Here is a 23,557-nt window from a genome sequence, read left to right as displayed (position 1 = left end):
GACTTATTTAGTAACTATAGGTTGGCAAGTTAAATTTACCTATGGAAAACTTTACAGCACACTTCTTGCTTTTCCAAGCTGTATATTCATGTGTTTGCTGTACTTCCTAGGATCCATACGGTCAAAAGCATTCCCCCCTCCACGTGCCCCAGCTAGAATCAATTCATTTCTGAGGGGTATGGGGGCGGTGGGGTCATACATAATTTGATGGAGTATGATTAGAGGTCTATTTGTCCTGCCCTGCCTCTGGTAATATGGGCATTCTGAGATTTGGGGCATGGAGCTGTTTGGTCTTAGGGGCGCTGCATTATCCTCTCTATGTCCACAGAAAGATCCACAGACTGTGGTTGTCAACTTTTTCTGTTTTACTGTAGTTCACGAGTGTGGTTCACATAAACAACAGGCAGCCACTGCCCTAGACTCCTGTCTTAAAGAGTAGAGGAGGGGAAAGCCGTATCAAACTCGTGGGGATGAGCACTCTGCGAGTGCCAGGAATATGTGCACTTGCAGTTTTCCCCTGTGGGAACCCTACGCTTCCTGGATGTAAGGCGGTAAGCTCCCATTCAACAAGTGAGACCCTACGGACGGTTCCCAGGTAAGAGTTAACACAACACGGCTGACCTGTAGAAGTCTGCAGGGCTGGCTGTCGGCTGGCGTCTGGAAAATTGGATGTTTTCTACAATGAGAAGGTGATTTTGCCTACCGGGAGAATCTTCTCCTCGGAGAATCTGGAATTTTGGTGGCTGTGGCTGACAGAGGCTCCTTCTTAGAGCAGCCCTAATAAAAAGCTCAGTCTCAAATGGGCTTCCCTCAGCAGAAGCATGTGTTCCTTGCACACATGTTGGTATAGTTCACTGTGGGAGAAAGGTACATGCTCCATGTGACCTCTCTTGGTGAGAGAGAAAGAACACAGGAAGCCTGTGCATGGATTTCTCCAAACACCACCTGATGGGTCTTTTCCCTTTCTGGTAACTATTATAGTCATGAGCACAAGCGCCCTGAGTCTGTGAGCCCTCCTGTGGATCATCACATGTGGGAGTAGGGGCATCACCACCATTAAAAGAGATGCCAGGAATGTCACTAAGATGGGAAAGGACCTTACTTGAAGTTCTGTAAAGACTGTGACAATTTATAAGATGTATGTGATTTCAACTTTCCCATGAAAAAATACCTAGCTAGCCAGTTCCTGTAAGCAGGAAAGTAAAGTGCATAATACTTAGAGCTGCACTGGAAGAAGAAATCTTTTCAGATAGTGAGACTCCCTCCAACAGCTTTATCAAATTATACCCTATGGACATAAAACACCATACCTCAGATTGTGAAATTTTTGTGGGACTGTGCCATTTATAATGGACGTTGTACACTTTCACGGAAGTAAGGTAGACATTGGCTACTTACGTTTGTTATATTTGAATTTCAGTGACTTAAATAGTAAAAAACAAAGGCACTGAATACCCTGAAAATATGGTACTGTGTATGTTCTGGACACTTCTGCATCCATGCTAACTACCGTTTTTGTACCAACATTCTGATCTTAAAACACTTGCTTGTTTTATTTAACCTACGGACTTTCACCAACATCATATCTGAAGAAGTGTTAGCATATAACTTTAAGAACATCTAGGCTTGTGCATTTCATTCTATTTTATTTCTTGTGCTACTACAAAATAAAGTCATAAAAAAATCAAACCTCTTTTTTGAAAGACTCAAATATATCGACAGGTGCTAAGGTGTGTGGTGTTCGAATCTAGAGAAGCCAAAAAGGCCCCCTATGTGGCATGTCTTTTAAAGTAAAAAATACTGTGGTTATGCAACGGCCCTATCGAACACCGAAAAATACTACTCAGTGAAAGCGTCTGTATAAGAAAGAAATGAAATCATCCTCGGATGAGTCCATTTTTGTGGCCATCACAAAACAGTGAGTAAAAAATCCTTATACTTCATGCTCGTGACATATGCGCGGAAAAAGAACCGAACTGCCTGTGCAACATGATGGTCTCACTTGAAAACACAATTCCTTTTTAAGAAAGACGAGTGAAAATTAATGAGAGGAAATCAGCTTTCTCCAAGCGGGGGTCAAACAGCCAGCAACCCGAGCGCTCCCCTCCCCGCCGCCCGCGCCCCCCCCCCCCCCCCCGCCCCGGGATGCGCGCGCTGGGCGGCCGGGGGGCGGGGCCTACCGATGGTGCAGTGCTCGCCGTTCCAGCCCTGGCTGCATTCGCACTTGCCGTCCTTGCAAGTACCATGCTCCGCGCAGCGCGGGTGGCAGGCCCTCTGACTGCAGGCGGCGCCGGTCCAGCCCTCCTCACAGCGACACGTGCCCCCCATGCACACTCCGTGCGAGCCGCAGTCCACCGAACAGATTTCTGCATTGAACAGAGGAAGCGGAGCACGAAGGGCAGGGCAGAGGGAGCGGGGGGGGGGGGGGGAGGGTGAGAAGGGGCGTGAATCAGGACTGCATCTTCAACTCAACAGAACCGTTTTGAAAAATAAATAAGAAGTATTTATAGACTCAGTACATGTTAGCATCGACTCGTAAGAATTATACATGGTCAAAGTTTACTTTGTCAGTCATTTAATTTCAAATGCCGCTGTGATTGTGCATGAAATACACAAGAGAATTTTGTTGTAATTCCCTCTGTTTACACACACACAGGCGACTAACAAAACAACACATGATTCATAAGGAGAGGAAAATACACACGTAATTTATCTGAGAATATCTTTTGGCAGCCCAGGACACATGCACACATACAAACACACACATCAAGTTCATATAAAATTAATAAAATATTTCAGTGTCTAAGCATGTCCGGTATTTAACAGGAGTTGGGTTTCACCCTTATAGCAAGAATTGCAAAGGGGTTATATCTACTCCTAATGTTTAAATTTCTAAACTACTCAGAAACTTTTAATTAAAAAGAATCTTTCGTAGTACCCACTTCGGCTTGCTTCTGACGCACACACATGCTGGTTAAATAAAAGAAATCGTTGTTTTTCCTATTCAGTAAATTCGTACTGTGGACAGATACACACCACAGTAGAAAACCAGTTTAAAAATATAAGTAACTATTGACTTTGTCATTGGAAAAAGTAGGTTTTTCAAATACTCGAATGGACTAAAAGCACAAGTGACCAAAGGACTTCAAAACCCTAACAATAGGTTCGATCTTTAAAAAGAGTTCCGAAGGTATTTTATATTTTACTTTTTACATATAAAGTTAAATAAAATCAACTGCCTCTTTTTTCTACAATTGTAAGACCATTGCTTGGTTTCGGTTTCCTTGCAAAAAATAAAAACGCTGAACGATAAAAACCTGAAAGCGTTTCTAACAAACAGAAAATGGACTGCAGCCTTGTTTTTACATGAAAAAACAGTAACTGTTTATGTAGTCACATGCTCCTGTTTTCCCTACTCACTGCCCAAGTAACATTTCTCAGACACCTTCATTCTGCTGCTCAGTCCTGCAGAATTTTAAACCGGGAATCAAGGCACTGTGAGAGTTGTAACATTTCTTATAAACAACAGCCAGGACTATTAACTGGAAGAGAGTGGTATATGTTTTTTCATGCCACATTTTCCATCTCGTTTGAATTAAATTTTTGATTAAGAGATCCAAGATGGTGATTAACTTCAGACTAACAGAACGTCAACTCAGCTCCAGAAGAGAGAGGTTTCTTTCTGAGGTACCCCTTTATTCAATCTAATCAATTTTTCATTAGGGTGAAGGTGTTTATCAGCGTTTAGCACACTAGCTTTGAGCAAGGTGCGTCAATCTTTGTAATGAACTTATTAATTAGAGTTAATTTAATTGAAGTGGAATTGAAGGGCTAATTAATGGACAAACTGCTGATGAAGATAGAGGAAAGCTCTGTTGCTTTCAAACCTATAAACTTTCTGATGGAAATAATTCATTTCTTCTCTTTTAGCAGCTTAACCAAATGTTTCTGCAGGTGTAGAATCTACTCTTATTGAATTTAGATATCTGAATGTCATTTTTACAACAACAAAAGAGGCAGCTGGTAAAGTGTTTTGCTTTGGGATTCAGTTAGGTAGAAATTCCCAATAATGCTGCTAGTAAACTTTCCAGCCACAAATGTAAGTCACCAACAGTGTTTTTGTAAACTTCAAATGACAGCTGTGAGACATGCAGATAAATTTCAGGCACATGAACCAGGATATTTTCACAGGGTGAGTATATGCATATTTGATACCTTTACTAATAATTCTAAGTAAGTTTTCTGTCTTTTTGCAGCTACTAGCAAAATTTAATAAAGTCTTTTTTCCCCTGTGCTTAATTGGTTTCTTCCAAAAAGACGACTGTATTCATTATTCAACTCTCTATATTGAGAGTTTAATATATGTCTTCCTGCTTTGCACTGGGTGTGTAAGGATGGCTAGGGTGAAGATCTTTGCCCACTATGTCTAAGTGTCATTTTGTTTACACGTAAATTTAGATTTTCAACTGGCAAAATAATTACATCGGCATGAAAAATAATCAGTCTAATGCAAAATAATGATAGGTGATTTTGACAGCCAGTTTAATTTTTTATTTAACATCTATACCTTTTTTCTTTTTTGCCATTCATGGCAATATCATTTTATGAAGAAGACTGAATTATCTTTTTAAATTTTATTTTAGTTTTTAAATTTTTTTAAGTAATCTATATCCAACGGAGGGCTCGAACTCACAACCCTGAGATCAAGAGTTGCATACTCTATTGACTGAGCCAGCCAGGTGGCCCAAGGCTGAATTATCTTTAGAGCTACCGTATCAATTACAAAAATATCCTTTATAAAGTAATTCAGGTAATGTATTAAATAACGTTATATGAAACAAAAAGGGCTGTTTCATTATTTCTTTCCTCCTCCGATAATTGTGGGAGACAAATTAGAATGGCGATATTTCAAACCAGTATTATTTTACAGCTAGTATTATTATGCTTATTTTACTGATGAAGGCATAAGAGACCTGAACCAAGGAGCTTTACTATAGAAATAATTATGTCTATAAACACTAATTGGATTTTTTTGGTGGGATGTATTTTTTAGTACAGAAGCCAGAAAGGGAAATAAAAACTCAACAGAAATAATTAAATGCCTATTCTGATGCTTGTGATGATAAAATACATTTTTAAGAACGGAGGACAAAACAAGTTAATGTGTTATTTAAATAATGCCTTGCACCTGTGCTTGGTAATGTTGGGTGGTGATGATTTCCAAGAACTCTTTGGTGGGGCATTCACGGTCCTCTATAATCCCACCGCTCAGTTTTTGTTTTCACTCTCATTTGTCCTGTACATGTTGTTTGCTCTACGGGTCATGAATTTTCTAACCAGTTTCTAGTTCTCCAAACTATGTGAATCAACTCGTATTTCTATGAAGCAGTAACAAACATAAACCTGTCTGCCTCCAAAAATGTATGGCCAAAAGCTGAGGGAGGTAGAGGAAAGGGAAGGAAGAGAGGGAAGGAGGGAGGGGATGAGGGAGGAGGCAGAGGATGAAGGAGGAGGGTGGGGAGGAAGAGAGGGAGGGAGACAGGGAGGAAGACAGGGAGATGGAGGAGGGAACGAAGCAGAGGGAGGAAGTTAGGGAGGAAGGAAGGGAGGGAGAGAAGAGGGAGGGGGAGAGAGGGAGGGAAAGAGAGAGGGAGGGAAGGAGACTGGGAGGAAGGAGGGAGGAGGGAAGGAGGGAAGGAAAAAGAAGGGAGGGGGAAGGATGGAGGGAAGGAGGGAAGAAGGGAAGAAGGGAAGGGGGGGAGGGAGGGGCAATGAGAGTGATTATGTAAGGAAGAAAGTGCATCACTTGTCCCTTTGTCCCTTTACCTAGAGTATCTACTTGGGGCTTCAACAGAAGTGTTTCATCAATATTACAACTTAGCCTATACAAGACTGTCTCTAGTGTGGGCTTCCAGGATTCAGTCTGTCGCCGGTGAAGAATGGCACACAAATCTGTCATGCTGATGATGATTCACGGGGTAGCAGTCATGTCATCCAAGTTTCTCAAAGTGCCAGGAAAGAGTGATTTGTAAAAATTACTAGTCTTTTTTTTTTTCTTCTTAAAATAAGCATGTTAATTCACTGCTTAGCGGGATTTCTCTTGGGTTAATGCCATTAGGCTATACTAATAGATGAAATAATTTGCATTTCATAAATTTCACAATTGGAGAAACTGTAACCAAGCAGTACTTTCATGTGGAAGTACTCCTCTGAATCAATGGAGACAAACTGTAAAGGCTAAAATCGCCTTCAGGATTCTACCACCATAACTATGACTACCATCACCGTCACTATTAATGGATAATACTTATCAAGTACTTGCCATGTATAAGGCACTATTCTAAGTGCTTTTCACATATTAACTCATTTCCACCCTTATGACGATTGTATAAGGCAGTACTATTGTCGTCCCCATGTTACAGGGAAAGAAACTGAGGCACAGAGAAGCATTTTAAATAGCTGTTCGAATGCCATAGACCTAGGCCAACCCAAGACCTGAACCCAGGCTCCAGATTTCCTGCTCTTAACCACTCAGTTGCAAACAGGGCTTCAGGGAAGAAGGCAATCAGTGCGGCCGGGATGAAGGATAGACAGCCCCCTTCCCTGAAGCCAAGGCTTACGCAGAATGTTTTTATTTACTCAACAGTGTTAACAAGACCTGTCCTTTTGCATTCTCCTTTCCTCCCCTCCCCTCCTCTCCCTCTTCTGTTTCTCCTCCTCCTCCACTTTCCCATACAGAAGGCATCCTCTCCTCCGTGTCTCACCATCACCTACCCTGCATCCTGCCTCGCCGCTCACCCCTTCCCAGCTTCCCTGCCTTCTCCAGAGCCATGACCACTGCCCCATCCCACCCTGGTTGCAGACATTCAGCTCTTCGCACCAACTCCTGTGCTGTCTCTTCAGCAAGCTCTGTCTAGTCCTCCTTTAAAATGGCCCTCAGATTTATCCTTTTCATGTCTACAAACTCCAGAGGAATTCACGCTCTCAGCACTTCACACTCTGCGAAAGCTCTCAAACTTGCCTCCCAGCCATCAAATTCCGACTAGTCACCCTCTCTGACACAGAATCAATTGGGGAGTTCGCACATCCTGTTCTCATCACACTGGTGGGCACACATCGTCATGACGAGTGGATTCTCCATTGTCTGAACCATCATTGCTAAGCTGCGTCCCTCAGAACTGGGCGCAACCCAACCTTTGCCTCCAAATACCTTTCCTTTCTTCTCCCGTGTAGAGAACACTATTCTCACAGTTGTATCTTTGTCAATGGTAGTTGTCGTAGCAGTAAAAATCGTAGGGGTGGAGGTGGCAGCTATATTTGGAATTTATTCTGGACTAAGCGTTGTACTAAGCACTTGATATACATTCATTCAAGCAATTCCCAAGGCATCTCTGTAAAGAATGTCTTGATTAAATCCATTTAACAGATGGGTAAACTAAAACATACAGTAGTCTGCCTAAGTTTACACAGCTGTTAAGTAGTAGAGGTTGGATATGAACCCAAGCATCTGATCTCAGGGTCTATGCTCTGAAGTACTTTCTCATCCTGTTCCCTGAGTCAGAAAATACCTCCTCCCATCCCCACACTAATTGCCATCTTTAAAAGAAGGCAACGTATGTGAATCAAACTCTCCTTGAAAACTTCCAATGTGCATCAAGGCTGGAGCATTCCTCTGAACGCTGGTTGTATTTACATATTATTCCATGTAATATGCAATAAAAGATTAAACTGGGATGTGTTGGTTTCTAAGTATTTCATGTGTGTTCAATCTCATCTCCCCAATTAAACTGTCATCTTCTAGATTAGAACAGCACCTTTCCACACTGTGGGACTAATGTGGTCACGGAGTTAATTCATGGGATACAACCAGCATTAAAAAAAAAAATAGAATATACTTGGAAGAAAGTATCAGTGTGTACCACTTTGTAAAGCTTTGTTTCAGTTATGTGAGTGTATGTATATGCATAGTAGGTCACAATGTAAAACTATTTGAGGCTGTGGGTCACGGTCTGCCTTTGGCTTGGGTCATGATCCCACGGTCCTGGGATCGAGCCCCGCATCGGGCTCCCTGCTCCGCGGGAGGCCTGCTTCTCCCTCTCCCACTCCCCCTGCTTGTGTTCCCTCTCTCGCTGTGTCTCTCTCTGTCAAAAAAAAAAAAATTGAAAGCAAAAATTTGAAAGCCGCTATCCTAGAGGGTAAGAATGATTCATATTCTTTATTCTTACGGGGCTCATCCATGCACAGAGCTGGCTGCTCAATAACGAACTGACTGAAAAAAAAATTACTACCTGCCATTTTTATTACAATCATACTATCATAATTAAAAAAAAATCAGTGTTGGACCGTTTTGCACAGCATAATATCTATATATGTATACTCTATTGTGATCCCATTTAGCCTTATGGTGGCAAATACTTTTTTAATTGAGGCTTCTCTGTTATGAGATAATGTGCATTTTTCAATCCCCAAGCTCTACACATGCCTTGAGAGTTAGGAAGACGGAGTATTCTGCACAAATGAAATATTATTCCTTACCATGCTGCTACAGGAGAAATTTTAATGACAAATTGACCTAGCCTATTCCTTCTTACAAGGCTACGGAATTTCATTACTATTAACATTTATTTCTATAAATCATAACTTTAATAAAATCTATATTAAGTTTAATAAGTGTGTTTTTAAAATTAAAGCATCTTAATCTTTAGCTACAAATATTAAGCATGCAATCGCCCTGCACTTATGCACCTTACCATTTGAGCAGTCTGGGCCAGTCCAGTTAGGGTCACAGGTGCAGGACCCGCTCTCCTGAAGATACGTTCCATGACCAGAACACTGGTCTGGACACATGGTCTTCACTAGTTCACAATTGCTACCACCCCACCCTGGACTGCAGTGACATTCCCCGTGGATGCAAACACCATGATTGGAACATCCGGGGTCCAGACAGTCGGCTGGAGGGTAGCGAGAAAAGAGAACAATTCACAACTAAATCTAGAAGATGTCACACATACACATTGCATGCAGGATAAAGAATTAAATCCCAGTCTAATGTATATGAAAATTCTGGAGACTCAACTATTTACCTACTATTTTCAAGAACTTGTTTCTGGAAACGCAAAGAATCATACAACACAGCATTAAGGATCAAGCCATTCCGGTAACGGTGACTCTTGCAAGGATTTGGAATTTTCACGAATTGCACACACACAAGCTCCTGAGATTTCAGACTATTGCTCTCTGTTCTGCTTAATCAGACAGTAATAAGTATTGGCTTCTCTGTAACAAAATTGTATCAGCTGACCTAATCCATAACCCCCGAATCCTGACAGCTGTATGGGACTCTCAAACTGTTTGAGAAATAAATGAGTTGCATACTCTCTATCCTTCTTAATTCACTTTAATGTGCTTTAGATGACGAGATTTAATTTAGCAATTTGACTCAATAAAACTTTACACTTGTAGGGTCAATGGCCTGAAAATTTAATTCCAGAGACTTAATGGCATTACTTTCTGTGTGCAGATCAATAAAATCAATTTGATTGAAGAACGGAAATGGTGTTTTTCTGCTTTTGGAAAAAACAATTCAACTGCACTTTACAGTATAGCATCTTGACTATCACCATTACATACAGTTATGCAACAAGCCCACGGCGTACTTTTTTCCACTAGTATATTACGTGATATATAGTACCTCTTTCTAGAGATGCCAAAATGCTAGACTTACAAGCTGGCATCAATGTGAAAAACTGTAAAAAAAAAAACAAAAACAAAACCCAAAAAACAAAACAACAACAACAACAAAAACCCCCAAACAAAACAAACCCAAAAAAGCAAAGATAACAAAACAACAAAACGAAACAACAGTCCACTGTTAGTTTCGAGACACAAATGTTTGCTTCCTTCCTCAGAGTGGGAAAAAAAAAAAAAAAAAGATTCACAGGACTGAAAGCCGAGGGGCTCTCTGGCATTTGTGTTTTTTATTAGTTAAAATGTTAACAAAATGAGGCATCTGTCTAAGCACAGAAATCAAAGTTACTTTCACGAGGAGGCACGTGAAAAGATGCATCTGCCAAAGTGAAGATTAGAGAATCTCTAATTATCTCTAAGTGAAGAGAAGCACAGACTTCTGCAGACACTGGCACAGTTTACCTTCTTCACAGTTTTCTCCTTTGAATCCCGAGTTGCAAGCGCAAGAACCCATGATGCAGATCCCACGCCCCCCGCACTGCGGGTCAATGCACTGCGTGGTGGGCACGTCGCACTCGGTGCCCTTCCAGCCGCTGAAGCAGAGACAGCGGCCCTTGGAGTACTGCCCGTTGGCACTACACAGCACGGGACAGGCTGCTGTGAAATAAAACACGACAGAGGGATTAACGGCCGCGTTCTCAGGCGACAGCCCCAGAGCAAGGCGATGTGTCGCTGGAACAGGGAGTTTGCTGGTTTTCTCCCCCTTCCTTTCTTGTCTGGCTGGTTTTCGGCATGACTCGTGTTTCTACGGCTTATTTATACCGGCTTAAGAAAAGGCTCTAACTCGCATACCTCTGGAACAATCCGGACCTAAAAATCCCGGAAAGCAATGGCAAGTTCCAGAAACACACTCTCCATTTCCATGGCAATTCCGGGGGCATTCCACCACAGACTCTGAAGAAAAGAGAGAGAAGGAACACTTATGGTCTGGCCTGCTTCTCGCACAAGGTAAACTGTGTCACTTTGATCGTTTTAGCTCCGCACGGAAGGAGTGATGGATGGTCCGCTCCATCGCCAAAATTAAAAAAAAAAAGGATGCATTCGCACCAGATTATTCGAGTAGTAAAAAGCAAAGCACTGCCATCTCAAACGCAGATGTTTTTAAGTGTTTTCAAGATGCAGCGTCCTCCAAGATACTTGTAAAGAACAGGTTCTCCTAATGCTTCACGGTAGGTCACATATGCATAAATAAACGATTTAAAAATATGTCTCACGTTTTACCTCAGGCTTTATCACCCTCGGAATCACTCCAAATTGGTGAAGACAACCGAGCTTCCATTCAACACACTGTTTAGGCTGCAGCCCGGGAAAAAGATGCTTTTGAAGACCGTTCTTACCTATGACGATGGTATTAAAGGACACCTGCTCTGCATTTTTCCCGTCATTGTAAAAAGCCAGATGCCAGATTCCAGAATCCAAGTACTGGATAAAGCCAGCCTCGTGCAGACTGACGGATCTTGCCTGCCGCCCTGCTCTCTCGGGCTCCAGCAGGTTCCGCTGCTCTCTCGCAATCAACCTGCTGCCATCCAGGAGCTCGACAAAGTCATACTGGGGGCAGGACAGGTACAGATGTTTAGTGCTCAGCCACATTGCGGTTGTAGCTGCTTCTCACTTCATTCATTCATTCATTCATTCATTGTTCCAACGTCTCCCCTCTGCTCTGATACAAAGTCAGTTTCCAGGGTTAGAGCTAAGCCTTGCAACTGATAAAGAGTTTGATGAGTGCAAGGCCATGTGTGGATACAACCACGAGCCTGTAACATTTCAAACATGGCAACCTAAACCAGGAGATCATCTCTTCGGGTCATCTCCTACTTAATCCCTGTGTGGTAACAACTATCACTGATAAGTACTCTGTGTCAGGATCATACTGAATCCTTGTGGCCACCCTTCTAGGATGGTGTTGATATTTCCACCGTAAAGATGGAAGAAACCAACCCTTGAGGAGCTTGAGGAGGGTTCGATACCTCATAAGCGGTGGAGTTGGTTTGTGAGAAAGCTCAGGTCTTTACAACCACCCACTGTGCTCCTCCCTGTGACCCTGACGTTACCATCCCAGGCACCATGAAGAAATCCATGGCTTTGTCCTCAGTTATGGTGAAACTAAAAACCGGTATCAAGACGCTGGTACATCTCTTATCGAAAGTCCAAAAAATTCAACAATGGATGGGTTCTGAAGGGATGACAGTAAGAGCAGCTACGCCCAGTTATTATTATGAAGTCAACGTCATTAAGCTTAAGTTTTGGTTTAGTAAGATTAATCATGAACATTGGGTAGCTAGAAGAACTGGAGCATTTAAAGATAATTAGATAATTAAAAATATGGAGGGTGACTGGTAAGAGTAAAGTTCTGTAACCAGAGATAACGCAGTGAGTTTGGAAGACACTGCAAAGACTTTCTAACGTGGTTTTAATAAACTTGTTGGATAAAAGTTCCTTAAACTTCTGTTTGAGTTTTAAATCACTAAGTGATTCAGTTGCTTTAGACTCTTACCCAGTTTCACTTTATTCCTGAGGGTGAAAAATACACCACAGTGCAATATATATAATGTTACAGCACTATCTTTGTGAATTACCAATATTCTACTTTCTGATAGATTTCTGAAATGGAATTTCATCAGAGCTCTGTTTGAAGAGAAGTTTATTATATGAATCCCTTAATACAACCAAATTGGAATAAAATCAGCCATTGGGATTCCGAGATTCATGATTAAATGTGTCGCCACTGTACTGATCAGACCTCTAACGTTACTACTGGACAGAATTTAGAGTATCTAATTCAGTTTCCAACATATTAAAATTTTTATTTACATGTAAAAGCATTTTTTGTCATTTTTTTGTGTGTGTAGGAGAACTACCTCATGACATCACGCAGCTGTGAGAAATACACACAAAAAGCCATAAGTTGGTTAGCATTCAATAACTTTTTTTCACTTCTATCTTACAAGGATGAAAATAATCACTGGTGTGGATATTTAACCTGCAAATTTTTCATTGGAATTGTATTCCACAATTATCGGAGGAAAATGAATGCAGCACTTTCTAAAGGTGCCTGTATCTCAAATAAGCCATTCGTTTTCTCATCAGATTTAAATATTTATATTAGCATGGCAAGGAGGCAGGGAAAAGTTTCTTTTTATGGCTCCTTTGCATATAAACATTTTTCTCCTCTGACATTAAACTCAGTAGCTGAAAGATTGAAAGGGAGGAAATTTTGAGTTTTAACTGGTCTTTCAAGCTCATACTCATAGTCACCACCTTCATTCGTAGGAATCACCATTTGCATCACACCCTGAACAATAAAATGAGGTTGGAGTTGCTGGGCATGGAGGGGGGTGGTGGTGGGGGGGAGGCCACAGTTGCTGAGAATCTGCCTAGGCTCTTCTGTAGGGGCATTTCACACATGCCTTCAGGAGGGTTATTCAAATACCTAAAGACAAGTCCTCTACTTAACACTAAGCCTATGTCTACAAAAAGTAAACAAATTATACGGAACAAAAACTTTTCATAACTGTTGTTCTCAGGGTGTAAAGTAAAAAGCAATCACTTATGAACAAACTTGGGCTACTGGCTTAACTCTGTAATACCTATTCATAAGATGGAGACATGGATTTTTTTTTTTTTTTTTGTGAGGGCAAGTCTTAGGATCCTATGCTATTTTTAGGATAACATTCAGTCTCACCACTTCGGGGAAGTGATCATGAAACAAGGTTAGACTTGATAAAGCTATCCTACTGGTTCATTTCTGAGCAGTTAGATTATCCATATGCTCAACTTAATTCAGTTATTAAGAGGATGAGAACTAGGGCACCTGGGTGGCTCAGGTCATGATTTCAGGGTTCTGGAATCAGGCCCTGCATTGGGCTCCCTGTTCAGTAGGGAGCCTACTTCTCCCTCTCCCTCTGCCCCCCACTCATGCTTGCTCTCTTTCTCTCTCAAATAAATAAATAAATAAAATCTTTTAAAAAAAGGATGAGAACTCAGAATCTATGAATACTTAACTGTATTTCCTTTTAAATATTGGAGAGAGAGAGAGAGTACAAGCAAGGGGAGGGGCAGAGCGAAAAGCAGACTCCCCACTGAGCAGGGAGCCCGATGAGGGACTCAATCCCAGGATCCTGAGATCATGACCTGAGCCGAAGGCAGATGCTTAACTGACTGAGCCACCCAGGTGTCCCATTAACTGTATTTTCAAATAAACTTTTTGGTGGTGGCATGGTCTTGCTGTAAATCATTGGCACATAGAGGAGGAAGAGATTTTAGGCATCATCTGATCCAACGATTTCATTTTCTGGACAAAAAGAGGTGCAGAGAAGTGAAGTGATTTTTCAAGGTCACAAGGTCAAAGAGTGGTAGGGGTGTATGCTTCCAGAACTCAGGTCTCCAGCTACCATTCTGAAACAGGCTTCATGCAAACGTACTTAAATGATACAGTGTTAAATTAAAATGTACTTAAATGAGAAGCATTAAATTGCTTCTTTAGGCTTCTAACTGTCCAGGAGAATGAACTGGGCATCAGGGAGAAGAAAGTCAATTAATTCCTTGGCAACAATCAAATGGACAGTTTTATAAAGGGTCACAAAGACTTTTAAAACTCAAGTGACTATTCTGAATGGCTGGCCAATTTTAATTATTTCAGGTTGATTTATTTAATGTTCCCCAGAAATAGAGAAATGTTCAATTTGGGCTGCTTTATAGCATATTTCATGTTTAAACACTGAACTCAGAAATAGTTGTTTGCTCTGCTGATCTTGAATAAACCAGAGGAAGGAACCCTAATAACTGTGGAGCTTCAGAAAACACGTAATCTGGTTAAACACATATATTGTGGTAGAAAGGAAAAGTGGATATTATGTATATTGTATTTAAATACCAGAAGAATTATGGGAAAACCTGAAACTGCACTTTTTATTTCCCTAATCTCATATGGTATATATACCTTGGAAAAGAGTCAACCCTAAATCTTTAAATAAATCTTCAAAGTACACAACGATTTTCTTTTGAAATTATTTTCTGGAATTTATAGGTTCTATGCTCACTGTTGTGCTTATTAGCTTTGGAGGTATATTTCTTCAGTTATGTATATGGTTCCAATGAAAAAATATATTTTTTTCTATTTCACCAGACTATTGATATAAATGCAATCTCTCTGCTTTCAGTGAAGTTTGAGATCCACTTCCATTTAAGTCAATCTGGTTATTATATCATACTCTGTGTCGTCACCTACAGCATAAACTGGTGTCAAACATAACTGTAATAAAAAATTTAAATTGAACACTAGTACACTATTTATTTTTTTTAAAGATCTTTTAAATTTATTTGACAGGGAGGGGGGGAGAGAGAGAGAGAGAGCACAAGCAGGGGGCGTGGCAGGCAGAGGGAGAAGCAGGCTGCCCGCTAAGCAAGGAGCCTGATGCGGAACTCGATCCCAGGACCCTGGGATCATGCATGACCAGAGCAGAAGGCAGATGCTTAACCAACTGAGACATGCAGGTGCCCCCACAATGGGGAGTATTTAATATGCAAGGATCAAAGGCATTTACTTTAATAACGTAGATATGAAAAAATGTTATCAGAAAAATGAATGTACCAAAGCATGATCTTCAAAAATTTCATAGCTATGTAATTTATATATGCATATGAAACTTTCCCTGATCTACAGTGACATAAGAGAAAGCATGTTCAAAGTTTCTTACTCCTCTTTCTCTGAGGATACGATTCTTTTATTGATATATGATCAATTTTTCTTCATAACTTATATTCCTAGGTTATAGAAAAAGAATCTCTCACAAAATTACATACTCTAAAGCATACATGAAAATCCTCCAGTCCTCATCTCATAAATCAAATTAAAATCTGCATGAAATTCTATGGGTACATAAACTGGTTATCAAGTATAACTTTAGGTTCATCCAACTGTCAATGTTAATTAACCATCTATTACATTTGTGGAATTCCTGTGTTGACTAACATAATAGTTGACCCTAGGAAAGTCTGAGCTCCAATTTATAGTAGGTAATTTAAATAATTTCTCTTAGACATAATGGGACCTCTTTTATTTTTTTACTTTTGAAATTTTATTTATTTATTTTAGAGAGAGAGAGAAAGAGAGAGCTGAAGCAGGGTGAGGGAGAGGCAGAGGGAGAGGGAGAAGCAGATTCCCTGCTAAGCAGGGAGCCTGACATGGGGCCCCATCCCAGGACCTTGAGATCATGACCCGAGTGGAAGGCAGATGCCCAACTGACTAAGCCACCCAGGCGCCCCCAAAATGGGACCTCTTTTAAACCACAATTTCCAACTTACATACCCTGATCCAGTATTAGATTATGAAAAAGCCTATAGAATTACTGATAGCAGCTCTCTGTGACTGTTACTGTGACATAATTTTCATGCAAGCAGATTGACTTTAAAGTTCCTTGAATGAATGACTGAAGGGTATTTGAATTGTTTTGAGTACCCCACTTAGATGATCACCCTTGGTTATATATGAAAGTTCTCTTGCCTCTTTGAGGAATTGTGGCTTGAGTTGATAAAAGTTCATGTCATCCTCTTTATGTTTATGTTCTCATAATTTCTTTACTAACAGTAAGTCTGGCATTAAGTAGAAAAAATACGATATATTTTCAACTCCATGAATACAATGTTTGAGATGAAAATACTATGCATCTGTTACATGAAAGGAATAAGATCCTCTGAAATCCTCACAGAATCTTTGTAGAACACTTGGAAAATCCATGATGTTTTCCTAGGTGTTCAGATGATGTTCGATATTCACTTAGTTACTCACAAATTTTAGTACATTTTAATCCATCAATAACGATTAATGCAAGTCAGGAAGAAAATGCCGTTCTTCTACTAATTCGAAAACCTCAAGTGTAACCTACATTCAAAATTCTTTTCACTGTAAAAGATCAATACGAAAGTGTTCCAACAGTTAAAACAGCTGAACTTAAGAAACAGAATAACTTTAAAAATGCAAACTAGCAGTTTCCATTTTATTGACAACAAAGCCTACTTTTACCTGAGTATGGGAAGGTGGTAAGCCTTTTCGGCCATATACTCCAATCAATGCATCCTTCTGAAGAGAGATATTGAACTTAAGAAACTGTGGCTGATCAATAAAAAGCTGTGATCTCCAGAAGATCCCAGGAGGAACCTCTTGAATTGCTCTTCGGCCAATATCAAGCTCTCCAGAATCTATAGTGTTATTTTCTTGTGTAAATCCACCTAATTTTCCTGAATGGAAGAGATCCATTGAAAAACAATGAAAAAGTAAAACAACAACAACAAACAATACCCCCCAAAAGCCTCAAACAACAAAACAGCTTTCCTTTCAAAAAGTTCTTTTCACTAAATGCTCAGGCATTCCATCTTCTGATAAATGAAATGCTCTCATATAATTTTCACTTTAAAAGTTTTTTTTGTGAGCTACTGTTGTTCAATGAATTCTGATTTAGCCTTTAAGATATTTAAGTAAAAATCCTTTGACTTCCCCCAAGGTATGCCTATTACTGAAACTCTTTTCACACCTACAGTCTTTCTTGATCACTTGAAACGCAATTATCTTACAAATATATGTCTTGTTATTTCTTGGGAGAGATTAAGTCTGTTACTAATCAGTCCTTCTAAACGTACCATAGCACTGCAAAGTGTAAATTAAGGCAGAATGGATTATGGAGATTGCTAAATCAATCTTTAAGCAAACAACAAAACCAATCAATGGCACAGATTCACGTAGTTCCCTCTGAACTCTACATTAGAATGAATAAGAACTCAGATGCTGGAAAGGAGGCAGAGAAGGGGGAGTGGGGACATTATGCTGGGGAGGGAAGGAGAAGTAAGTTCAAATTGTCACAAAGATATTCAAGTAGGCTGCCATAACCTTTTTCTTTTGACCCTGACCTCAAATTCACTCACAGCCTCACCAAGCATACCTGCATTACCCCTTTCAATGACCTTCAACCAAGGAACACAACCTCTCTCCTCCCTGAGTCTCTGCCACCTCCTGGTTTTAGGAAACAGATCCAAGACTCATATTTTTGGGTATGGTTTTCCCCTCCTTCCCTCTTTGCTAAGGTTCTTTCTCAGTGGTCTGAAAGGGCATGTGATAGAGGAGGTTTTACAATTTGTGTTAAATAGAAATAAAACCACATTGTCTTTTATTCAGAAAAGGTCCAGGAAGGCTGAGGGACAGGATGAAACTGGAAAATTATCCTCTATCCATTCAAACTATTTAAAGTCACAAAGATGATTTACTACGATTTTTCTTTTAAAAAATATTAATCTGAATATTCATTCAAGTATTACATAATATTACATAATATCTATTACATAATAGCCTCCAGAGAAGTTGTCAACTCAGACTTGTGAACTAGCTTACTTTAATGATAGAAGGAGAGAGTCTTCTATGAAAAGTTATTAGTTTAACACTGAGTCCATTTTTGAGCATTTACCAGGGACACAGGACTACAGGTGATAGAAATATAAACCAAAGAACAGAATCTTAGAGATTATATGCTTATCTAACCTGGCTTCCATGGTTTCTGCCATCAAGCAACTAATTATGTGGTTGGGAAGACAACACCGTGAACCTAATGAACTAATGACAATCTAAAACCATATACAGTTAAATATAAAAACTCAGATGCTGAAGGAAGGTGATATCACTGTAGGCTGGTGGTTGAAAGATTTCACAGAAGTTTAAAGTCTGAGGTAAACTTTGAAGGACAGGTAGGGTACAGTTTTTGAGTTGGAGTAAACATTCTGATTAAAAATATGGGAGCGTAGGGGTGCCTGGGTGGCTCAGTCAGTTAAGTGTCCGACTCTTGATTTCAGCTCAGGTCATGATCTCAGGGTGGTGAGATCAAGCCCCATGTCAGGCTCTGTGCTCAGCAGGGAGTCTGCTTGAGATTCTCTCTCTCTCTCTCTCTCTCTCCTTCTCCCTCTGCCCCTCCCCCCATCTCTCTCTCTCTCTCTCTCTCTCGCAAATAAATAAATCTTTAGGGGCGCCTGGGTGGCTCAGTTGTTAAGCGTCTGCCTTCGGCTCAGGTCATGATCCCAGGGTCCTGGGATCGAGCCCCACATTGGGCTCCCTGCTCCGCGGGGAGCCTGCTTCTCCCTCTCCCACTCCCCCTGCTTGTGATCCCTCTCTCACTGTGTCTCTCTCTGTCAAATAAATAAAATCTTTAAAAAAAAAAAAATCTTTAAAAAAAACCATGGACGTGTAATCGGATATGTGTTACAGTGATGGTGAACAGAGAGATCTGTTTGGCTAGAAAGGAAGTTAAGAAAACTGGTTTTGGAGTCAAACTGGGTTTGAATCCGGCTCTGTCAATAACTGGCTGTGTGCTCTTAAGGAAGATATTAAATATCTGGTTCTAAACCTCATCTGTAAAATGGGGGTGATAATAATGCAATCACAGAACTATTGTAAGAATTACATAAAGCATTATACATAAAGCATTTGGCTGTCAGTATACACTGAGATGGTAACAGGTTTGTCATCGGAGTAACGGAAGATACGGCTAGAAAGGGAGAATGAGATCAGCTTGTGGAAGGCCCTGAATGCCAGCTTAAAGAGTTTGGTCTCCAAAACGAACAGACATTTCTCCAAAGGCATCCAGATGGCCAACAGACACATGAAAAGATGCTCAACATCACATATCATCAGGGAAATGCAAATCAAAACTACAATGCCTCAAAGTTGTCAGACTGGCTAAAATCGACCATGCTAGAAACAACAGATGTTGGCGAGGATGTGGAGAAGAAGATGCCCTTGTGCACTGTGGGTGGGAATGCAAACTGGTGTAGCCACTGTGGAAAACAGTATGGAGGTTCCTCAAAAAGTTAAAAATAAAACCATACTATGATCCAGTAATCACACTACTATTTACCCAAAGAATACAAAAACAGTAATTCAAAGGGATACATGCACCCCTACGTTCACTGCAGCCAAGTTATGGAAGTGGTCCAAGTGTCCATTGACAGATGAATGGATAAAGAAGATGTGGTATATATACACAATGGAATTATTAATCAGCCATAAAAAAAATGAAATCTTGCCATTTACAATGATGTGGATGGAGCTAGAGAGTATAATGCTAAGTGAAATAAGTCAGTCAGAGAAAGACAAATACCATATGATTTCACTCATATGTGAAATTTAAGAAACAAAACAAGTGAGTAGGGTTGAAAAAGAAAGAGAGAGAGGGAAACAAACCAAGAAACAGACTCTTAACTACAGAGAGCAAACTGATGGTTACCTGAGGGGAGGTGGGTGGGGGATGGGTGAAATAGGTGATGGGGATTAAGGGGGGGCACTTGTGATGAGCACAGGGTGATGTATGGAAGTGATGATTCACTATATTGTACTCCTGAAACTCATACTACGCTGTATGCTAGAATTGAAATAAAAACTTAAAAAATCGATACTTGAAGTTGACTTAATATGGGTAAATTGTACTTCAGTGCCATAAAAGCACTTACTTTTCCTATGTTGTGTGGTGTATGCATGTGTGTGTGTGTGTGGGGGCACATGCACGCACACGTGTTTATAATCAGGAGAAACAGAATTCCAGATTACTAAGGTAAGTGTCCTGTGATCACAGATGAGTATGGCAGATATCCAAGTTATGCCCACTGGGGTCTAGAATAATTCACAATAAATTCACGCTTATAGATAAATGTGAAGTTTAAGGGAGAGTGTATTACTCGTAAATGCTGGGGATTGTCTTCTACCTGGCCTACCATATCCTACAATGACAAGTGAACCTTTGGTTGCAAAGGAATTATAAGGTAAAGGAAGACCATCTGGCTAAAGGTGAAATGAAGTCATATTCAAGGAAATTAAAGGCATACAGTAGTCCGGTTTATCCCTGATTTCACTTTCTGTTGTTTAAGTTACCTGCTGTCAACTGTGGTCGGAAGGCAGATGATCCTCCTTCTGATGTATCCTCAGAAGGCTAATAGGAGCCTCACACTGCATCACAATGCCTACATCATTCACCTCACTTCATCTCTCCACAGAGGCATTTTACCCCACCCCATATTACCACAGAAAGAAGGGTGAGTAAGGAGAGTAAGATATTCTGAGAGAGAGAGACCACATTCGCATAACTTTTATTTTACTGTATTGTTGTAACTGTTCTTTTTTATGGTTAGTTATTGTTAACTTCTTATTGCACCTAATTTATAAATTAAACTTTATCATGGGTATGTACGCGTAGGAAAAAACACAGTACATAGAAAGTTTGGTAGGATCCATGGTTTAGGCATCCACTGGGGGTCTTGGGACACATGCTCTTGCAGGTAAGGGGGTCTACCATAGTGAGAAGCCTGGAAGTAGAGACACAAGACAGGATATAGTTGCCATAACCCAGATATGAGGCAGGAGGGGGCTGTACAAGAAAGCTTAACAAAAAGTCATTATTTCCAGTCCCACCTACTCTTTTTCTCTTGATGTCCATAACCATGGCAGTGGTTAACATGTCAGCTACCGGGTCTGTTTTTCTTTAACTAATAATTCAGTAATATGATATGCTCTAGGGAATAAAAATTAAAAACTGGGTTATAGTAATCCTTGTAATTTTTTTATGTATCAGCTCATAGATTATAAACTACATCATTCACTGAAATATCAAATATTTATTTACGACAGTAATACATATTCATTCTAAAGAAATTAGAACATAGAGCTAAATACAAAGATAAAAAAATATAATCTGACCACCCAGAGATTATGTTCGTTTCCTCTCTAATCAGACATCATTCTTTATTCATAGAAAATTTTAAATACCTGAGGCCAAATTTTACTTTACATTTTGGATGTTTCTCTGCACTTAGCACCTACATATGTCATAAGTTAGCTTTTTTTTTTTTTTAAAGATTTTATCTATTCATTTGAGAGAGAGAGAGAGAGCATGAGAGGGGAGAGGGTCAGAGGGAGAAGCAGGCTCCCCACCGAGCCGGGAGCCTGATGTGGGACTCGATCCCAGGACTCCGGGATCATGACCTGAGCTGAAGGCAGTTGCTTAACCAACTGAGCAACCCAGGTGCCCCTCCCCCCTTTTTTGTTTTGGAAAGGGAGGAAGAAAGTGGGGAGAGAGAGAGAATCTTAAGCAGGCTCCACGCTCAGCACGGAGGACACAGGACTTGATCTCACAAACCTGAGATCATGACCTGAGCTGAAATCAAGAGTCAGTTGCTCAACTGACTGAGCCACCCAGGGGCCCCCATAAATTAGTTTTTAATGAAAAGATTCAAGAGGGCGGAAAGAGAAATGGAACTAACTTTACTGAAAGCCTATGATATGTCAGGTAGTTTCACCTATTTTATCTGTTTTGAATTTCAAAAAAAACTCCATGAGGTTGATATTATTTTGAGATGAAGAGACTAAGGCTCAGAGAAGTAAATTATTTGCCCAAAGTGAGTGGTAGAGTCAAGATTCAAAGTGAGGTCTGCAAAACTCCAAAACTATGTGTCTTACATAGTCATCAGTAAAATCTTCATTTTTTTATTAAAAAATATTATTTTAAATTACTAAGTTTTCAGTTTGTCTAATTCATATAAAATCAGATGTGGTAAAACCCATCGAACCACACTAGAGAATCTGCTTGGCTTTCAATTTTAGGATATACAGTTATAGGTTTTCTATACTTATTTTTTTTAAAGATTTTATTTATTTATTTGAGAGAGAGAGAGAGAGCAAGTGCACTAATGAGCAGGGTGGGGGGAGGGTTAGAGGGAGAGGGAGAAGCAGGCTCCCCGCTGAGCAGAGAGCCTGACACGGGGCTCGATTCTAGGACCCTGAGGTCACCACCTGAGCTGAAGGCAGAAGCTTAACCAACTGAGCCACCCAGGTGCCCCTATACTTATTTTTATTAGAAGAAATGACCAGTTCTTATGAAATAAAAACTGCCATGGATAGTATAACATGATACTCCTTGAGTAATAATTTATACTAAATTCCTAACAGGTTTTTGTCTTTGGGTTGACTTCCACATGAAACTATTTTTAAAATACTGAATAAAGTAGTAGTCCTTTTTCCCACGAAGACTGGTTTGTATACGTGTCATATTTAAATGTGGAAATGGCTCATATTTGGACTCATTCGTCAAGTTCGTACATCACTAAGGCTATCATCATACTTTATTAGTAAGTTCTATTGTTACTTTCCAAGGCTTATGTGATTTAATCTACTCAATGGTGTTGATCCTATGCAGTGCTGCTATAAAGAGTTTTTAGCAGCTTTAATAGCATACCTGTGCTTTGAATGCTCATAAGCATAAAATGGTGCTCATCACAGAATTTTTTTTTCCCCCAACCATCATCTTGGCCCAAGCATTAGCTGTGGAAATAGTAATCAAGTTGTGACTTGCAGGGTTTCAGGTTTTGCTTTGTTGCTTTCTCTATATACTGATTTCAAGGGGTTATGATTTTTCTCACAGAAATGATGTGCGTACCATTGTGTCAATATGTGTGTTTACTTAACCAATTAGTCCCACAGCAATTAAACAGGTGGCTCTTTTTCACAAAGAAGGTTCTTTCATTTGTAAAACAAAAGAACCAAGGTTGACTGGATGTGCTTGAATGGGGGCAATAATAGTTGAGATAATTGTTTTCTTGTCCCCCTGTAATGAAAAAGACTGACTAATCATAACATCACAGCATCTCAGAGTTCAAGTGCCCACAGAAGTCATTTATTCCAGAGTCTTTAAGTAAGAGGACCCATAGACCTAGGTATGAAGACTATGTGAAGACTTCTTTTCCTTCCTTCCTTCCTTCCTTCCTTCCTTCCTTCCTTCCTTCCTTC

The 23,557-nt window shown here is 40.2% G+C and overlaps 1 protein-coding gene across 1 annotated transcript in view; it reads right to left on the bottom strand.

Annotated features, from left to right (window-relative positions):
* The window catches only part of TENM3 (teneurin transmembrane protein 3), a 444,789-nt gene that overhangs the window by 100,056 nt on the left and 321,176 nt on the right, over positions 1-23,557 (bottom strand). The window contains exons 6-11 of the mRNA XM_021694125.1: positions 16,769-16,983; positions 11,085-11,295; positions 10,540-10,641; positions 10,150-10,344; positions 8,751-8,951; positions 2,181-2,366 (exon numbers count right to left, since the gene is read on the bottom strand). Coding sequence (XP_021549800.1) covers positions 2,181-2,366; positions 8,751-8,951; positions 10,150-10,344; positions 10,540-10,641; positions 11,085-11,295; positions 16,769-16,983 — 1,110 coding nt within the window. The remainder of the gene's footprint in view (positions 1-2,180; positions 2,367-8,750; positions 8,952-10,149; positions 10,345-10,539; positions 10,642-11,084; positions 11,296-16,768; positions 16,984-23,557) is intronic.

This window comes from Neomonachus schauinslandi, chromosome 2, assembly GCF_002201575.2.
Source record: "Neomonachus schauinslandi chromosome 2, ASM220157v2, whole genome shotgun sequence".
Taxonomy (NCBI): domain Eukaryota; kingdom Metazoa; phylum Chordata; class Mammalia; order Carnivora; family Phocidae; genus Neomonachus; species Neomonachus schauinslandi.
This window is presented reverse-complemented; position numbering and strand designations above follow the sequence as displayed.